Here is a 20,872-nt window from a genome sequence, read left to right on the forward strand (position 1 = left end):
TGCAATGACAGTACACAAGTGAGACAACCATTGTTTTAATGAGTGACTCAGCCACTGCTTCAACCTCGAGGTGTATTCAGGAAATCCTGCCCAAGTCACACAATGAAAAACTATAAACTGTCATTGAAATATTGGACTCCACTTAACAAACAAATAGATAATAATTTTTCAGAGTAGTATATTTTTCTTATGTTTTCTTTATCAAACGGATGAAAATTAACTCAATTTTTTCTGACATAACGTCATATGCATAACAATTTGTCAGAATCGAAATTCGCTAAATGTGTTGGTAATTATAAAAACAACCCGGATGCAGCGAAACCGGAATATCATCTTGTTGAGCATAAAAAGGTTCCCGTTCGTCATGGAAACGGTTTAAACGTGTTTCCGGAAAATACAAGTCCGCTCTAATGTCTCAACTTAGTGAAATTCAAGTTGTGGGTTTGGGGGGACAACAAATTAAATGTTTTTATAAAGGATTTATTCGTGAAAATTATCGAAGGATATAAATGTTTTATTCATCAAACGCAAAGTTTGTATTTGGGATTTTTATTAATACGACAGATGTAATATGATCATGAGGAACGGAACATTTTTAAAGACTTTTAGCCACACTCATAATACCTCTTCAAAAATTGCACATTTACGTGGACAACAAAATCAGTGTCCAAAACCTGATTATGGTGAAAATATTTAATTAAGCTTAGTAAGTTAATTATTGCTGTAGCTTATTTAAGATAATGTACAAAAAAACATGTGTATTCAGAAACGCACAATGTAATCACGCCGGAGCATACAGATTGTACACTATTTTGTCGGTCGCTGAAGCTATTTTAGCAGAAAATATAAATCAAGCTTAGTGAATAAATAATCCACGTGCAACTTGCCTAAAAACCGTCAAACAAAAAAGTCTACACGAGGGCTCTCATTTTCAAAATTAAAAACAAACATGCAATGATGATCTTATTTTTGCCGAAAACGTTTAAAATATTTTATTGTAATATTATAGTGTGGGTTCATTTACTGGTTTAAATTAGTCGCTAGTTGCTAGTTGCTAGTTGCTGGTCGCTAGTCGCTCGTTGCTGGTCGCTAGTCGCTAGTTGCTAGGTGCTAGTCGCTAGTTGCTGGTCGATGACAACAGAAATAGTCCGGGACTAGTGGTAAATTTTGAACACATCAGTTTATGTCGTGGTTATTTCTAAGTAAGACGGATAAATAACTTCAGCATTTAGCCATAAAATCAGTTTCAGTTCAATCAAGCTTTGTGTGCACGGTCCTCAACTTGCTTGTTAATACTCAACACGACAAATTAGGATACATTAAGTACATGTCTTTCTCGTTTACACAATCAAATAATTAAACACTAATTGTGCCTCTCAAAGAATTGCTAGATCTTAACGTGGCACAAATAGCTAATGCACATTTTAACCTAACGCGTCCTTTTATTTCGTCAAAAATGCGGATAACGTTCCTATTTTTTTCTCTTTTTCGAAAGTGCATAACAGAAAATGATTGGGCAGACCGTTATTTATTTGGCTCAAAAGTTGTACCGCATTTTGTCAGAGACGGTTCGTGTAAACTTCTAAATAATTCTAAAGAAACGATGTCGGATAGCTCAGCATTTTGTGCATCGAGTTGTTTGATCGAGTGATTGTTCAGACAATGAATCATAACTCGACTTCAAAACCGTTTTCATATCTAATGTAACTGACTGTTAATAAAGAGAATTCGATTGTGTCTGTCTTTATCGGAAATACAAAAAACTTGGTTTATGGACGTAAAAAGAATACTCACACTGGCAGATCAACTCAGTTTCACTTTGGTCATATAGTTCAGATCGTAATAATAACAAAAATATAACATCTATTTATTGCAAATGAATACATTCTCCTTATAGAAACTAAAAGTAATTATATATTGAGTAAATAAATGTAATAAACACGTCACAACACTTCAGCATTAATATCTGATAACTCACTTAAGGTTTAATTATCGTTTCTGAGTAATTTCATCACAGTGTGACCTAGATTAATTTCCTCGTGTATTTAAAAAGCTTCTCCTGACCCGCCTGCGTTATGCAGGTTTCAGTATAACGATTTAACGTCTCACCCAGCGCGCTCTCATTGGCTAGAAACGAGCACATTTGACCTTTAACCTTAACTGTACAACGGGGTTTGTAAATACGGTTTCGTTTCATTTTAATTCCGTTCCCCGTTTCACTGAAGCTCGTATTGAAATCGAGAGGGTGATATTTGAATTTTATGGACTTATTTTTTACCCCATTTGAAAAGCCGAGTGAGAATAGCGTCGCTTACCAAGAATGTGTTTATCATAGCGCGCCTTGTTTTCATCTTATGACACAGATGTGAAATGTACATAACGATGGCCGTGTACCACGCTCATCGGTAGTCCATTGCATGCAATTTACAACCTTGTATATCTCATCTTGGATCAACATTGAAATGAACACATGAAGCAGGAAATACGTTCTATTTTTTCTTCTTTGCAGCGTTGTTGCAAGCGAACGGGTTGACATGGAAATTTGAAACGAAATTCCGGAAAAGTGGGGCACTTGAGCGGTTCATTCATACAGTGCCAACAGATGGCGAGATTGACAGAAGGAATTAGCGATGCATAGGACAACTCGAGCTCGTCTTGACGACCTGAACCATCACCTAGTCTGTGTGTTATGCGGAGGGTATTTCATTGATGCCACGTCGATCATCGAGTGCCTTCATTCGTGTGAGTACTCAGACACTGGGGACGCGCTACATGCGGTCTTAAGATGTAATGTTCGCTGTGGACTTTGTAGTAGTAACTAAAACCATAGGGGGTATTTATCAATTAAACGTTTATTCAAACACTTTGGGTGAAGGAACACCTGTTTTCAGATCATTGTACATTTATATGAAAAATAGTTCTTCTCGTTTCATCTTAATTTGATTTATTCGTTTCGTTTTTTCTTTGTTAGTATAGTTTATGATACGTGCTATCTGTGCATTTGGTATGTTAAGATTTTTATCGAACAATTAGCTTTTCTGGTGTGTATTCGCGACACCATGTGCATGTATTAAGTGGGCGAGGCTCTGGCAAAGGGACAGCCCACGCAAGTTTGTCTCTAGTCATTCACACACCACTTTGCCTGCGAACTCAAATTTTGTGACGAATCAAATTTAAAATGATTATTGTACGTTAAGCCTCCGGTCAATGTACCGGTTAAGCGCTTATCGTTAGCATCTGGCCTAGTCACACCATGTCTCAAATACAGTTATGGGCTGTCGGGTAGCCTAGTGGTTAAAGTGTTCGCTAGTCACGTGGAAGACCCAGGTTCGATTCCCGACATGGGTACTATGTGTGAAGCCCATTTCTGGTGTCCCCCGCCGTGATATTGTTGGAATATTGCTAAAAGCGGCGTAAAACTATACTCACTCACTGATGGCTCCAACATCGGTGTCTAGCCCTGGACTTAAGTCGATGGAACAGAGTCCGCCTTTAACAACAGTATTTATTGGTTAGCATCTTAACAGCGAGATAGATGTAACAATGTTATATGTTGAGGGTATATTGTCTAATTGTTTTATATATACATATATCAACACGGTGGACTTAGATATTTGGTAAAAGTTTAGGAAATGTTATGTATATTTATGACTAATCGAATGGGTTTTTTTTCGATGTAAGCAACGAATGTATATTATCGAAAAGGGACCATGAGTTTATATAACCGACATGAAAAATAGATTAGACATTGATAAGTCTACATTTGCTTCTAATCCAAGTCGGATAGATACACCTTTCGACAAGGACACCATGACATAAGATAATTATAGAAGGTTTATTTTTCCAACCCTGGAGCGCCAAGCTCAATGGGATATTTTCTAACAACCGCTGCGTGGATGCCCATTAATAAGTTGTAGAAATAAACCCGGGGTGGATTCTACCCCTATATTGTTATCGTAATTTGACACCGCTAAATTCCTGTACTATGCTTTCCCTCAGGAAACCTTTAATACCAGAAAACCAAATTCGAACTAGGAGAGTTTGTGCCATTTTATATCCTTGCGTTTTAGCGTATGTGGGCGTGATTAAAAACTGGACGAAGTTTAAATGCATATGTTTAAACGTTTTTGATAGGTTCATCCGATAATGTCATATTGACATGTTAGTTATATGACATGTCTCATACTTCAGCTTCAGCGCACTTTGTGGGGCTCGGCCCACGCTTCTCGTTGCGCAAGATCAGAAACAGCCTCGACGTTTACATGATATGTGTGTTTGAGGTCCTGTTAGCGTGTCAGACTTTTTCATTGTAACATTGTACTTATGAATGCGTGCTGCATGTTCCGAATATTGTGACGTGTTGTACTTTAGATCCACACACCTTTGGCGCGGGATTTATCTCTACAAGGGCTCCTATCTATGTGTCACCACGGTACCCTCGATATAGCAAACGCACATTCCTTGTGACAAATTATCCTCTCTGTGTATTCCGGAGGTGCAGCGTCATTTCCATAACCGCTAAGCTGTATTAAAGCTGCCTGTCTAGAATGATTTCTCTAGCCTTAATGGGGCGGATGATAGCCCAGTGGATGAATCGTTCGCTTTGTTTGTCTCAGTTACGGGTTCGTTTCCCGACATTAGAACACGGGGGGAGAACATCATGGCTATATTTCCTGAATATTGCTAAGACGTCAGAAAACAGTATTCACCGACGAGTTCAGTCATGTAACGCTTTTTATCAAACCTTTAGGGGCCAATCACGCGCGGAGTTCTAGCTTCGAATAGGTCCCGTACTACCTATACTTGTCGTGAGAGGCGACTTAATAGCTCGGGTGTTATCAATCACTTGTTTGTCTGTCCCAGACTCAAATATGTACTCGCCACCGTCATTCATCTGGAATGCGGCGTTAAAGAACAAACAAACAACTACTTATGGCTGGGTGAATATGATTTGTTTGTTTGTTGTTTAACGCCGGCATATTCCAGCTATAGACCAGACAATCCACTGATTGATGTCATGAGCATCCATTTACGCAATTGGGATACGATGACATGCATCAACCAAGTCAGCGAGCCTGACTACCCGGTCCTGTTAGTCGCCTCTTACGACAAGCATGGGTTGCAGAAGACGTATTCTACCCGGATCTTCACGGGTGGTGTGTATATGACCAGATAGTGTAGGTTTCTCAGGGTGTAGCACCGTCTCCATGGTCAAGTTGATAAACCGTCGACCCATAGAGCTTAATTTCGGTGGTTTGATCCTCTGTCTGCACCATACAAAAACAGAGTGCACGTGCTACCAAACCTGGTACTAAAACAATAACTGGTGGCTCGGGGTATCAATATTAAACTGCCGTATGTTATCTACGCACAAGCACATACGCACACGCACACGTACACGCACACGCACACTCACAGGTCAAGTCCAATTCCACATGTTATGTTTTGGTTTAGCAATAGCAATAACACGTCTATATGACTGCGACCTGTAAGTCATTGAATCGAGGCCTGACCAACCTATTACAGTTGAGCCGCTTTTCCAGGGAACCCCCTTGACATGTTGCCCAGTCGTCTAAGTCGTCGCGATTCGCTGTGCAGAGTTGCGCCAGAAACCTATGATTGTGGGTTCGACTCCCGGTTCGCCCCGATTATGTTTCTAGGTTTGTCAGCACCATACCCGTGCTCGTGGGTTTCACCGAAGTGGTAAACACCTGAAACCTGCATCACTTCGGGCTTTCCTCCTACATTAAGCTGACACGCCGTGAAAAACTGGAATGCTGTTAAAAAAAATGGGCCTCTTCTAATTTTCCTTTTGAACCGTGATATTGAAGGCGTTCTACTGAGTTATGAGATCTGATCTGCGTTGTCTGTCAGTCGGCCCTATGTAAATAGACTTTAGATAGCAAATGACACGTTGCCCTTGGTTACAATGGACCCAGCTACCAATCTGACACGTGCTGTAGTGCCGCTATTCCACTTCCGGGTAGGCTGATCACAGATTCGCTTCCTGGTTGAATGATTAAAGATCAGTTTGACTAATGTCAGATCTGTAACTCCGCTACGATATCTCTCTGCGTGAATGAGTAAGTGAGTATGGTTTTACGCCGCGTTTAGCAATATTCCAGCAATATCACGGCAGGGGACACTAGAAATGGGCTTCACACTTTGTACCCATGTCAGGAATCGAACCCGGGTTTTCGGTGGGGCGAGCGAACGCTTTAACCACTGGGCTACCCCACCGCCACTCTCTCTGTGTGAAGATTTAGGGACACCTCCATAGCAACCCTTGGCGAGCTTTGACAGCCAGATCTAAATGAAGGATTTGTGGGTTCTTGGGCCAGTCACATGTCAGCTTTCTAAAACGATTCGGATATTTCGACCTCACAAAAAGGAAACCCACACATATTTCCTTGATTGTACACACCTTTGGATGTAGATGTAGAACTAAGGAACGACAGGATATGTATCCACAACAATACAACTGCGCGTCTTTATTATTTTGCATTCGGAACTCCCCGATTATATTCATTTTTAATATGCAGAGATCAGACACGCTTCTGAATGTTTTCTCATTTGTGCCAAGAATTCAGAAGACTCTACACTCTCAGATTAGAACGTTTGTCATGCGAGACCTTCAATGATCTTCACATAGAGGTGTATAGTGTCAGATTATAAGATTTGTAATTTATGAGATTGATTAAGGATGTATTTGAGGTGATGGCGTTAGCTTATTCCCAGTTAATACGCTGGACCAGAAGAAAGATAAAACACCTTGTCATGTGATGTAAGCTGAGTGACTGAGAAACCAACATCTATAGATAGAACAAATTGAAAATAGTTGGCCTTCAGTGCGCACGTGGCTTGTCAAGTCTATCACGCGAGTTAACCATATCATGTTTGTCAAGACAAGTATATACTAATAGGGTGTTGTAGAGTGCCCAAACGTTCGTTCGTCTCGCAAAAGACCGGAGTTCGGTTTTCTATGTTGGCACACGTTTTGTTTTGAAGACAAATACTGAACTGACTTCGTTGCGCCCGTTGAACCGTCGTACAGACTTCAACTACAACTACATCTTTAACTACATGTACCACTTGTGATTTGAGCGTCTGCCGGAGACCGCCTCCATGGTCTCGTGGATAGTGCGTCTGCCCGGAGACCGCCTCCGTGGTCTCGTGGATAGTGCGTCTGCCCGAAGACCGCCTCCGTGGTCTCGTGGATAGTGCGTCTGCCCGTAGACCGCCTCCATGTCTCGTGGATAGTGCGTGTGCCCGAAGACCGCCTCCATGGTCTCGAGGATAGTGCGTCTGCCCGGAGACCGCCTCCATGGTCTCGTGGATAGTGCGTCTGCCCGAAGACCGCCTCCATGGTCTCGTGGATAGTGCGTCTGCCCGGAGACCGCCTCCATGGTCTCGTGGATAGTGCGTCTGCCCGGAGACCGCCTCCATGGTCTCGAGGATAGTGCGTCTGCCCGAAGACCGCCTCCATGGTCTCGTGGATAGTGCGTCTGCCCGAAGACCGCCTCCATGTCTCGAGGATAGTGCGTCTGCCCGAAGACCGCCTCCATGGTCTCGAGGATAGTGCGTCTGCCCGGAGACCGCCTCCATGGTCTCGTGGATAGTGCGTCTGCCCGGAGACCGCCTCCATGTCTCGTGGATAGTGCGTCTGCCCGAAGACCGCATCCATGGTCTCGTGGATAGTGCGTCTGCCCGAAGACCGCCTCCATGGTCTCGTGGATAGTGCGTCTGCCCGGAGACCGCCTCCGTGGTCTCGTGGATAGTGCGTGTGCCCGGAGACCGCCTCCATGGTCTCGTGGATAGTGCGTCTGCCCGGAGACCGCCTCCGTGGTCTCGTGGATAGTGCGTCTGCCCGGAGACCGCCTCCATGGTCTCGTGGATAGTGCGTCTGCCCGAAGACCGCCTCCATGGTCTCGTGGATAGTGCGTCTGCCCGGAGACCTCTAGTCTGTCTCCCAGACCCAAGAGGAAAAAAATAGAAAAGGAGGTTAACTCAAGTCTAGATTGATTTGCCATCCTGAAATTAAGGATTGTTTTGGGCTCCATTTGGCTTTTATTTTAGTTTTTGAAGATATATATTTTAAATAAGATAACTTCCTCCGTGTTTCTTGGATAGTGTTTCTGTCCGGAGAACCACTCCGTGGTCTCGTGGATTGTGCGCCTGCGCGGAAAGTGAAGGCTGGAGGTTCTATCCCCAGACGCGTAACGCTAAACTGGTGCGCGGTAGTAACGGGATGAAAGGACTGGTCGGGGTCGGTGTATGAGTTGGGTGTCCATGCTACACTGCGGTGTGTGGACTTGCACTCTGCACCCGTCATTAGTCCGAACAGGAGCGCGTGCTCAAAAGCACGCTCACACACGCACGCACACACGCACGCACGCACCATATTACTGCATATACACACCATATCACTGCAATATTCTTGAACGCGACGTTAAATACCATTTCACTTCTCCACACTATTACAACATCTGCAACTACTACAACTACTACTACGACCACAATGACTACTACTACCACAATCACTCCTACAACTACTACTACTCCTACCACTACTACTACCAATTCTACCACTACTATGACTACTACTACTACTACCACCACCACAACCACTCCTACAACAACTACTACTACTACTACAACTATTACTACAACTACTACTACTACTACCACAACCACTCCTACAACTATTACCACTACTACTACTACTACTACTACTACTACTAGCACTACCACCCCCACCACGACTACTACTACTACTACTACTACTACTACCACCACCACCACTACTACTCCTACCACCACCATAACTACTACTACTATTACCACCACCATAACTACTACTCCTACTACTACTACTGCTACTACTACTACTACTATTACTATTACTACTACTACTACTACTACTACTGCTACTACTACTACTACTACTACTACCCCAACCACTTCTAATATTTCCGTAATTAACCACACGATTCAAACCACACGGGCGGCCCATGGTCACAACAACTAAACTATCGCGTGACTGATCTGTCCAAGGTCATCTTTATCAACAACATTGTGTTTTATCCTCTCTGCGCCATACAGTGGCCGGAAGTAGAGCCAACAGGCCGCGACGGTAGAAGCTAGAGTAGGGATGTGTAGTTGCCAACACAATGAGAAGTGTTCCCAAGTAAGGCAAGTGAACCTGACCGCCCCACCTAATTAAGTCGCCTTACTTGGGGACACTTCTACACCCTGGAGTGTGAGTGAGTATTGTTTTACGCCGCCTTTAGCAATATTCCAGCAATATCACGGCGGGGGACACCAAAACTGGGCTTGACACATTGTACCCTTGTGGGGACCGCCCCTCTACACCCTGGAATCCCCATAGAGTGCTGAGTGAAGCGTCTGAGTGGTGTGAGTGAGCCTCCGTGATTTGAGATAAGATACGATAAGATAAGATCAGATAACATAATTTTTATTGCAGAAACGTTCCATTACGAGACAGATGCAATTTTAAAAGACAAGACATTATGATTCATATATCCATATATACAGACATACATAATTTACATTCCTGTAGACACATACAAAAACAAAACAATCAATATTACATATTTGATGATATTATTATGCATAAAATGTCAATGGTTGATTATGAAGGGGTATTTATTGTTTGAAATGATAGATATGGAAACAAATGCAGTTGATATTGACTGCTTCATTATTGACTGTGGACATTTACATTTACATTTTGTCTGGATAATTTTCCAAAGAGTATATTTCTTTCTTGAGTGTGTTTAATACAGTGAAGTAAGTCGTGTTTTTCGTCATCAATGGTTGAACATGTAGAGCAAAGCCTCTGATGTAGTGGGGTTAGTGGCTTTGTATGTCTTCCAAGTTCAATATTTAATTTATGGTCACTTAATCTTAGTTTAGAAAAGTGCACTCGATATTTTCTTACTTTACAGTGACTGAGATAGGCTTCTAATTCTATTTCATTTTTAGCTATCCTGTATGTCCTAAGTTTGTTTCCTGTGCCTCTTGTTGCATTTACATCCTTGAAGCGGGAGTGAATGTGTGAGTGAGTGACATGGGTTTGCGCCGCTTTCAACACGACTCTATCCGCATCATGATGGGGGACACGAGCGTGATCTCCCCGGGAAGATGCGGGTTAGAACTGGTCTACAGCAGCCCACGCTTGTCGTAAAAGGCGACTATGCTTGTGGGAAGAGGCAACTAACGGGAACGGGTGTCATGGCCGCTAAAGGAGTTGATAGCATGTCACCGTATCCCAATTACGCAGATCAGAACTTTTGATGTCAAACACTGGGTTGTCTGGTCCAGTCTCGAGTATTTACAGACCGCCTTCATTTTGATGAAAAATTGCTCAGTGCGGCGTAAAACAACAACAAGCACGTGAGCTTCCCATGAATTCATGGAAGAAACGAACTGAAAAGAAATTTGGTATGAAAACAATTTACGAATATTAAACAGCTTGTAAACAGAAACGTTATAATAACATATTTGTTATGGAGAAAACGAAATTAAATATTGATATACTGATGGATAGAATTACGGGACGTATGTGATGGGTGTGTGGGCGTCTTTGTGGGCGTGAAGTGTTGGGGGGGGGGGGGATTTGTTTTGCGTCAGGGCTCTATTACGCTGACAGGATCCGCTGAATAGCACCACATCCTGCTCAGACCTGTGTTATTTTGTAACATATATGTTTTCCAGTCACATTACACTGCCACGCCGTACCGCAAGGCGGCCATTGAACCCAGCTCGGTTAAACCTTTCGGTGACCTATCATTTAATGAAATATCAAACTGAATGGAGGTTTAATATGAAAATCATCTGATTTACGATTGACCAAATTTCATCAGCTTTCAAATATTCATCGAAAAAAATAAATATTAATAAAAAAAACTATTAAAAGTGAGAAAACGCCTTTAAATGGAAGCGCTTTGAAGTGACATCCCGCAATGAAAGCAACACCCTTTTTTTATATTTCATGAACATAAAAAAATGGCCAGAGTTAAAAGAATATTTAGTACCACGTGACTGACAGGCAGACCCTTAGTTGAAAAAAGCACCATATTTCCTTTCACATGATAACGTATGTTCATGACGTAGAGTCTCAAGGTTCAAGTTTACGGCTTCAGCTTGTGGGCGGCTGTCAAGGGGAGCTTCTTTCTCATTACAGGAAACACTTGCCATTTTTTTTTATATCGGGGATGTTGTAATGGGAGAAAAAGCCACTTGGACAAGCCAGGTGGATGTAAATTCAACACGTGACCTCTACACTTGCTACATTTCGTAATCACCCAAGTGGTAAACATTTATGACGTGCATGACTTCGGGTTTTCCTCCCACATCAAACTGACACACCGTGATATAACTGTAATACTGTTTTTTTCTGTGAATTCGTTACTTCAAACTAACTCACTCACTCACCACGCACCCACACACTTACTCACTACTACTACTACTACTACTACTACTGCTGCTGCTGCTGCTGCTGCTGCTGCTGCTGCTAGTACAACTACTACTGCTACTACTACTTCCACTACTACTTCCACGACTAGCAACGTCAATGCACGGGTTGGAGTTGGAAGTGGTCTTAAGCTACCTATGGTGGAAGGTAGATGCATGTGATTGTTTACCAATTGCGTGGAATCGATGCTCATGATGTCAATCAATGGATTGTCGACTCCATCATTTACAAGCCGCCGTCAAATAGCGGGAATAATGCTGGGGGCGAACGAACGAACGAACGAACAGACAAACAAGTATATAATATTTGATATAAATTCTTTGTTTATGAACGATTCCTGTGAAGCGCTTTTCACATTTGAAATCCGCGTGAACCAATCTATTTTTTTTTCTTTAGGTTTCTGTTACATTGCAGACTTAATACGAGAGGGTCTGTAAATATAGCATGCACGACAAGGAAGTTAACGGATTAATTAATATCCTGTTGCTAAGGACATGTGGCGCGGGGGCAATTGGACTACCATGCTAAACAGTGATTAAAAACACGATAAACACAAGAATGTCGTGTTTCTTGAAAACACGGTGAAAAATACGAGCGTTACGAAATGAGGTAGTAGTGAAGTCCCGGGCGGTTGTTTGAGATTGTAAGCAGTACAGCTACATTTCTACGTACGAACTACGAGTACGAAAGGCGTGCCAGAAATTTATGATAGTGGGTTCGAATCCAAGGTTTGCTCTGATTATGTTTCTAGATTTGTCAGCATCATACCTATAGTCGTGGTTTCACCGAAGTGGTAAACGTCTGAAACCTGCATCACTTCGGGCTTTCCTCCCACATTAAGCTGACACGGCGTGATTTAACTGGAATATTCTCAGTACAGATTATGTCGTTATTATTGTTCTTATTATTAGTATGGCTATGTTTTCGTCATAGTCATCAACATGGTTTTCGCTATTATTTACGGTGTTAGATGACGTGTATTTTCTTGTCTGAATTCCCTTATGGTTTTTAGAATGATTTGTGGTTAGTTCTTAACTAGTTCTGAGTAGTTAAGTTGTGAACGTTCTTTAGAAATATATTTTGTGTTTTAATATTAATCAAAGAATGTGTTTTAACATTCATCATTTAATTCATTCAATTTTAAAAAAAAATGTATTTCGAATATTGAAAAAATATATGCAGCTCAATTATAGAGGTTTATATTTTTTCAGTGTATTTATATAGCAAGGGTACAATGTACAATCCCAGCTGTACGTAACTAATAAATATGGACAGATTTTAAGTTCATATGTTACGTTTCAAGTCCGAAATTCATTAAGCGCACACGAACACCTTAACCCATTTTAAACTGTTCAATTTAAATTTTAAAATTTAAATGCGTCACGAACGTTGCCAAGCTCCAGACGATTCCGTTATATTTTGCTGGTTTGACATTTAAACACGTCACATGATATGTTTGCTAGACGGCGCGACTAATTGTGTAATGTATGCAAGAGAAACGTGTAAGTTTCGCCCACCCCTCTTGGCCCTCCCTGCTATTGGCAAGGTACTCGATGACCGCGTGCGGATATCGGTTACATTGTCGACAGTGATTGATGGCAAAACCACCCTCTCACATGACAGTCACGTGATCAGTTTGTGAATGAAGTGCGTGCCTGTGTTTGTGCGTAAGGAATTTAGGCTGACAAAAATAAGAAAATCTTGCAAAACGTGAATGACGCCTTTTAAAAAGCACAACAGCGCTGTTTTTTCAGTCTTTGATGTTTCAAGTATTCTAGTTTGAATTTTTTGGGCGAGGTTTCTACAGTTTTAAAAGTTGTTTTCCAAGGAATTATTTTAGTTTTAGTGAGGGAAATTTCATATCAGCATTTCGCTTTGTTAATATCCTGTCTTCCAGCGTTATGCAGTGGGCTACTGTAGCGTGAAGTTGTTTTATAATTTTGAATTATGCAAAAAATCAATTTATGGGTCGGGGGGTTGTTGCAGGAAATATTTGGCTGTTTGAAACATAGTAACTAATCAGAATTTATAATGCGCCAAATTCCAATCTACATTATTATTGGTTTTCTTTCTCAGCTTCCTTTGAAGTATACAGTCCAAACTGCTGTGAGGCGATAACAGATTAACAGTCACATTACCATCTCATCACTTGATTGTCTGGTCCAGACACGATTATTTACAGACCGCCGTCATATGGCTGGAATATTGCTGAGTGCGGCGTTTAACAACAAACCAACCAACCTTCCGGGTACCAATTCACTGCTGGGTGAACTGAGACATATTTTGAACAAAGTCACTTGCTGGAATATTACTGACGGGGGTTCACAAAATTTTATTATTTTTTCAAGAATCATTCACTTTTAAACAAATGATACACTCAACGAGATAAAGTGCTACTTTACAGACCCTTATGTTTTGATCGCAGGCCTTCAGTTTCCTTGTACGAATAATCTTATTTTTCATCCCGCATCTGCACCGATAGCAGGAGTACTAGTGTCATGGTGAGTGAAGTAACCAGCTATATCTGCCCGGGGTACGGTAAATATTTGCTCTGTCATAAAATGTCCCGTCATCGCAATAGATAGTTACACGGGGCAGAAAGACTCATGAGTGCGCTAGCCGTCTCCTCCTACACAATGACCTTTGAACCAAGATTTACATTATCTGAGTCAAAATTTGAAATCTTGAATTAAATAGTTTCAGATCTGAAGTCGACGCTGATACAAGGATCACGTGACCCCAATAGCTTGGACTTGATTCATAGCTGTTTTTATCCGTCGTGAGAGTTTTTTGTGTGTTCTTATCAGTTATGTTTTAAAAACATAATCGCGTTTTATAAACACTTTATTTCACATCAAGGAAATGTTTGATATTTGTTTTGGTGTTAAAGTACATATGTCTTATGGATTAACGGTTGCTTGAGGGTGTTGTTGAACGAGTGGGAATGAAACATGTTCAGAGCACGACCATTCATTGAGTGAGTGAGTGAGTATTGTTTTACACCGCTTTAAACAAAATTCCAGCGGGGGACACCTGATTGTACCCATGCAGGGAATCGAAACCGGTCTCCTGACAAGCGAGCACTTTAACCACGTTGGTGCCACCCGCCTGATGTTGCTGAAATATTGCCTAAAATCTCTTTAAATATAGGGAAAGAAAAGATTCCCACTAAACTAGCTCCCGATTCCGAAAGTCCTGATGCATGGATAACGAATGGAGACGGTGTTGTGGTACACCCCAAAATTGTTTGTCCTCCTTTCGGAGAAAGAGTTTTGTATCGCTTGTAAAATAAATATTCTGTCACAAAAATCCCCACCCGACTATGAACTTGTACAGTACTGCATACAAATATGTACTATTTAGTATCGTCAGGAAATATGAATCGAAAGCTTGATATCTATTAATTTATTATATTTATCCCAAACTCGTGTATCTTTATGGGACATCTGCATATGTTATTTTAACAACTGTATCTGCATCGTAACATGAAAAGAAGCAGAGAGTACATTGATCGGCAAATGAGTGAAAATTGTGTAAAGTTGGAGACTGCGATAAGACGTGTATAAGTTTGTTCTTAGAGTTCGTGTTGATGTCAGCGACAGGATATGCTTTTTCGCAAAACCTGCTGCAATTTGTTCAGAATTTTCCAATATTGTTTTCATAGAAAATCCAAGGCCCTTAGACGCTGGCGATTCGCTGGCGAGTCTGTCTGGCTCAGCGCAAAGTAATTTTTCCTCTAATTTCAATGTAAACTGCCAGGCTGAAGAAGTATACACCCATGTCTGATGGTGGCGGAAACGAAACAAACAAGATGTGGTTATTCGATGGTGATATATTTGATACGAGTATCATAGTTGTGTTTTGGACGATACGTTTGCAGTGTTTCGGCGACTGTTTTCAGTCTAGTAATGTTTCAATAACGTTTGTTATTTTGGGGTCAAATCGAATTTTCAAGTGTATTCTTTCTGTTGCCTGGCAATTTATCCTCGTGCATTCTAACGGTGTTGTTCCACGTTACAGTCTGCCGGACGTGCATTGTGCGGTACCTGGAGTCCAGCAAGTTCTGCCCCATCTGTGATGTCCAGGTGCACAAGACGCGGCCCCTTCTCAACATCAGGTAGCTAGCTACTCTATAACCCAGGGTATTATTTCGCCATTCTATACTCTCGACCCATTCGCCTTCAAGCTTTGGGTTGAGTTCTACTCAAAATTCGCAACGCTGACAATGGCCTTCCAATTAGACTTGCACAAGTCTCTAAGAAACAGATTATTAGTTTAAATCATAATTCCTAGCTTATGTATTTTTTGTATATTATACAATAAATAAGATGTTGTCCCGATAAACGACAGGGGTCCGTGCACCGTCCGCTATCTGGGCTTGCCTGTTGTAAGCTAGACTTACATCTAGTCCCTGAAATGAACATATTTTACAGATATAAACAGTTGTTAAATTATAGGTTTGAAATATAATCAAAGGGGTCCAGAGACTCTTCAGTTTCAGATACTGCAGTAATCTAGGCTTAAATATTATAGACTTGCATGGGCTGTATTGAATATATTAGTTTCAGGGACTGCATGACAGACTAACTGTAACATCTTTTACTTTTACATCCATGGGCTTATCATTCAAGACAGACTTGAGGCAAGGCTTCCACCCAGTCACAAAGCGGCGTTAGGTCCATTTTTTTTTAACTTAGACTTAGGACAATGTCACTGTGAACGGGGTTCCACAAAGACTGTCTTAAGTCTATGTTGATGTACGGGAGTTGCGACCACCTTAATTAATAGTAGCGCTACGATCGCTTTGATGAATGGGGCCCTGGTGCTTGTGAAGAGAACCAATCAGGTCCTGTACGATTACCTACCAGTCGCCGTGACAGCCCAGGAATATAATGGACTGTGGTGAAAAACGACCTCCCACTTCATTTGTGGCTCGGCTGTTCAGTAACTTATATCCCGGATTTATTCCAGAGCGGACAAAACTCTCCAGAACCTTGTGTACAAGCTGGTGCCAGGCTTATTCGAAGGTAAGTTCGGCCCCAAACTAGGGTCTAGCTGTGCTGTTGTGTGTTCGAGTCCCTTTGGTGTGCTTGCACGGGTAGCCGATTCGTCTGTGTCGCCTTACTTCTCTATGTTTAGGCTGCTTAGGGTTGTGTACTTGCTCTGAAGCTGATAGTGGAATTTGGACTAACGCTTCTCTTTTATTTGGCTTAAAAACATAATAGTGCAATGAGCATTAATTTGGTGAATTATTTGGCGCGCTGTGAATATATATTTGGATTGACGATCAATTTAAAATCAATTAAATATTTAAGAAAACCAAAGGTGTTTCAGAAAATATTCGTTATTTCTTTGAGCATATTCAAGATCATATCAAAATTTATTTCCCATATGAGAGGGGCTAAAGGGGCTAAAACAAGGACTGGTCGGCTCGGGGTCAATATACTGATTTGGGTATCCATGTTAAACTGCGGCATGATATTTCAGCGGATCAGCAGGATTAAACCGGCATTACTCTGGACTAGTACAAACCTACACACCCAAATACGTGCGTTTAAGTCGACATGTGAGTGCAAGAAGTTTGCGCACGACGTCAAGCCCTACCTCACCTATTTCCCCATAAGAAATGCATACATACTTCAACAATTTCTTTAGGGAATGACGTATATATTGAAGAAGCATGCGCGCAAGGGAGTGTCATGAGTGTCATGAGGTAACATCATGAAAGGACAACAAGAACATTGCCCAGCATCAACACCTTTCTACAATGGTGTCATCCGGGTTTGAAGTTCGGGAGTTTGGTGGCGTGGGCGCCAGACAACCTGTTTGGACCCCAGAAGATCCGGTTAAAATAGATCTTCAGCAACCCATGCTTGCCGTAACAGGTGACTATGCTTGTCGCAAGATGCGACTAACGGGATCGGGTGATCAGGCTCGCTGACTTGATTGATGCATGTCATCGTATCCCAATTGCGTGGATCGATGCTCATGATATCAATCACAGTTTTTTGGTCTGATCCAGACTCGATTATTTACATACCGCCGTCTTATAGCTGGAATATGGCAGAGTTTGGCGTCAAGCAACAAAAAATAACCAAACAAACAGACAACTTGTTTTTTCTCAAGTGATCGTCAAACTCAGAATTAAGCGACATGCATGTATGCGTGAACTGTTTCATATATTGACCGTTGAAAAGATAACAGTTCTGGCTATAAAAAATCCAGTTTGCGCGGGAGATCCCTCGTGGTGAGCGAATACGTTTGATAAGGCGCGCCCACACACACACACACAGCAATTGGATATGTGATATTGGTAAATATTGTGTAATCTGAAAATTGGTTTATATTTTAGATGAAATGCGGAGACGCAGGCTGTTCTATTCCACACACCCTGAAGGTATGTACTTATGTATAAATGTACTTATGTATAAATGTACTTATGTGTAAATGTACTTATGTATAAATTCTCTTCATCATAGTCACTCATCACGCTCTGCACAGTTGCCTCCCTTTTCTACCAGGATCCGCTTGTGGGTTTGAATCCCAGATTCCCTCCTTTATCAAAACGGGAGGAGGGTGTCAGGCTTGCTAACGTGGTTGACGCTGTCATCGTATCCCAATTGCACGGATCGATGCTCATGATGTCAATCACTGGATTGTCTGGTCAAGACTCGATTATTTTTCATATAGCTGGAATATTGCTGAGTGCGGCGTTAAACAACAAACAAACAAACATTATCATGATGTTTTATCAACTAAGTATCGTTCTGGTGGAGTTCACCAACTGGTGTGACCTTTATCTCTTCAGCCTTCCTCTCGCATAAAGGTTAAAATGCCGAAGAGAGCAGGGTGGCCCAGTCGTCTTATGCGCAGCAATTCTCTGTACAGAGTTGCGCCCTTTGCCTCGCGGGAAACTCGTGGTTGTGGGTTCGAATCCCGGTTCGCCCCGATTATGTTTGTAGGTTTGTAAGCACAATACCCGTGCTCGTGGGTTTCACCAAAGTGGTAAACGTCTGAGACCTGCATTACTGAGGGCTTTCCTCCCACATCAAGCTGACACGCCGTGATATAACTGAAATATTGTTCAAAGCGGCGTTAAACCCAACTCACTCACTCCCACATCAAGCTGACACGCCGTGATATAACTGGACTATTGTCCAAAGCGGCGTTAAACCCAACTCACTCACTCCCACATCAAGCTGACACGCCGTGATATAACTGGACTATTGTCCAAAGCGGCGTAAAACCCAACTCACTCACCCCCACATCAAGCTGACACGCCGTGATATAACTGGACTATTGTCCAAAGCGGCGTTAAACCCAACTCACTCACTCACGCTTAAATCTGATACGCTGTGATATAGACCAATTACCGTTAAGAGCCTTGTTTAACCAACCACGTTCAAGGCAAATTTATTTTTTCCTCGCAAGAACCCGTTTCGCAAAGCTATCGTAGCTCTTCGACTGTAAAGGGATTTACGATCATCTACGATCGCTTCTTAGAACGGATCCCAGGACCTAAGGTTTATTAGAGCTTCTAGCACGATGCTTGTCCGTTGTCCGTCCGTTGTCCGTCCGTTGTTCGTCCGTTGTCCGTCCGTTGTTCGTCCGGTGTTCGTCTATTAACTTTCCACTGGCTGAAGCTGAAGTTTGTAGTATGGGGCTTTGTTTATGGCATTACTAGCAAAGATTATTTAAAATAAATACAGATTGTGAAAAATAAAGGATCTTATACCAGGACCGGAGGCCCAAAATGAGCTGATAGCGTAGCACGCCGTACTTATTACGTGTGCGTGCTTGTGCGTGCGTGCTTGCGAAAGTGTGCGTTGTTCAAGCAGAACGTATTAATGTATGTCACGGGCGATATATTCGTTTGCTTTGGGGAGAGGGTGCAGAAATATATATTTTAAATAGCAATTACATTAGAGCCCAATTTGATAATTTACCCACATGTTACGATTTGGAATGAACCCAGAAATGGTCATAACAGTTATTTTTCTTCCTTCACAACGGGGCTCCTCATAATTAATTTCCGTAATGCAGAACGTAGATTAATATGATATGGGGCAAGCAACAACGCATGTTAAAATTATATTTGTCTCCATTTCACCCAACCAAGACAACTATGCTACTCCACTTTTGATAGGGAGATTTTTATGATACAGAAAACGTATTCTCATTATGTGTCAGGCGTATATTTAAATAGAAAGTTTTTTTTGTGAAATTCCGTAAAAATAAATTCTTTTGATTTTATTATTACATTGACAGCTGTCATTACGATTTCGAGGATAAACATTCGTTAAATATAAATATTTTGTAAACAAAAGCCGCAAGATATCTACTCTGTAATTTATCCACGACACATTCTGTGATGCGTTAGATCCAGGATTTTAGAGAAGGCGGGGGGGGGGGGGGGGGGTAGATATAATTTTTCTTTTGGGTGTGATGTGTGTGTTTACATTTAATAGGGGGAGGGGGGTGCCTCTTATAATTTGAACACAGAAGTGTAGCGGACAGTCACTCTGGGCGCTGCAAGTTGTACAAACGAAAATCTATATCAAATTAAAACAAAATAGAAAAATAATAAATTCAACGTTTCAGCATTTTTTCTAAATGGACATTGCTGTGAAGTAACAAAGATACTTTAGTATCTTTAGCGGTCGTCTAAAACAAGAGCAATTCTCGTTTTGTGTAACTTGCACAGGTGTCACTGTTGTTAGTTTATGGGATATGCGCCCCACTCGGGAGACACATGAACAGATGCAAATTAGAAGTCACCTGAAACAGCTTTTTAAGCAGAATTATGATTTAAAAGGTTCACTGGTTTAAAATTACCTATCAGGCTGGATCCAAGGAAGTACAAACATACTGAATGTCCAAATCAATACCGAACGTGAGAGCTAACATGTGAATAAATACCATGTCGCTCAAACAATTATCAGGAACCGTGGTCTACTTTCATATACAAGTAATAGACCGGGGTAAACAGATGTTCATTCATTCAATCGCAGATGTGAAGTTTTTAAAATAAATCCATGTTCAATCATGTGTTTCAGACAATCGTGTGTCGTGAACCCCGTGAAGATCCGGGTTAGAACAGGTCTTCAGCAACCCATGCTTGTCGTAAGAGGCGACTACCGGGATTGGGTGATCAGGCTTGTTGACTTGGTTGATGCATGTCATTGTATCCCATTTGCGTAGATCGATGCTCATGATATCAGTCACTGGCGTGTCTGGTCCAGACTCGATTATTTAAAGACCGCCGTCATATAGCTTGAATATTGCGGAGTGCAGCGTTAAAAAATTAAAGAAACTGTCGTTCTGTGTGTGTTCTAGACAGACAAGAACCTGTCTATTCCGGACTGCTTTTGCTAT

The 20,872-nt window shown here is 41.6% G+C and overlaps 1 protein-coding gene across 7 annotated transcripts in view; it reads left to right on the forward strand.

Annotated features, from left to right (window-relative positions):
• The window catches only part of LOC139470180 (polycomb group protein Psc-like), a 43,695-nt gene that overhangs the window by 13,287 nt on the left and 9,536 nt on the right, over positions 1-20,872 (forward strand). For 4 of the 7 annotated variants that reach the window (XM_071252483.1, XM_071252488.1, XM_071252485.1 and 1 more), the window contains exons 2-5: positions 2,510-2,742; positions 15,518-15,614; positions 16,469-16,524; positions 17,850-17,894. In XM_071252483.1, the coding sequence (XP_071108584.1) occupies positions 2,631-2,742; positions 15,518-15,614; positions 16,469-16,524; positions 17,850-17,894 (310 nt within the window). In that variant the 5' untranslated portion in view covers positions 2,510-2,630. Of the gene's footprint in view, positions 1-2,188; positions 2,296-2,383; positions 2,406-2,509; positions 2,743-15,517; positions 15,615-16,468; positions 16,525-17,849; positions 17,895-20,872 lie in introns of those variants that run through there. The other 3 variants (XM_071252484.1, XM_071252486.1, XM_071252487.1) reach the window with 3 other exon arrangements.

The sequence above is a fragment of the Haliotis cracherodii genome, unplaced genomic scaffold, assembly GCF_022045235.1.
Source record: "Haliotis cracherodii isolate W230 unplaced genomic scaffold, xgHalCrac1.p SCAF_20, whole genome shotgun sequence".
In the NCBI taxonomy this organism is placed as follows: domain Eukaryota; kingdom Metazoa; phylum Mollusca; class Gastropoda; order Lepetellida; family Haliotidae; genus Haliotis; species Haliotis cracherodii.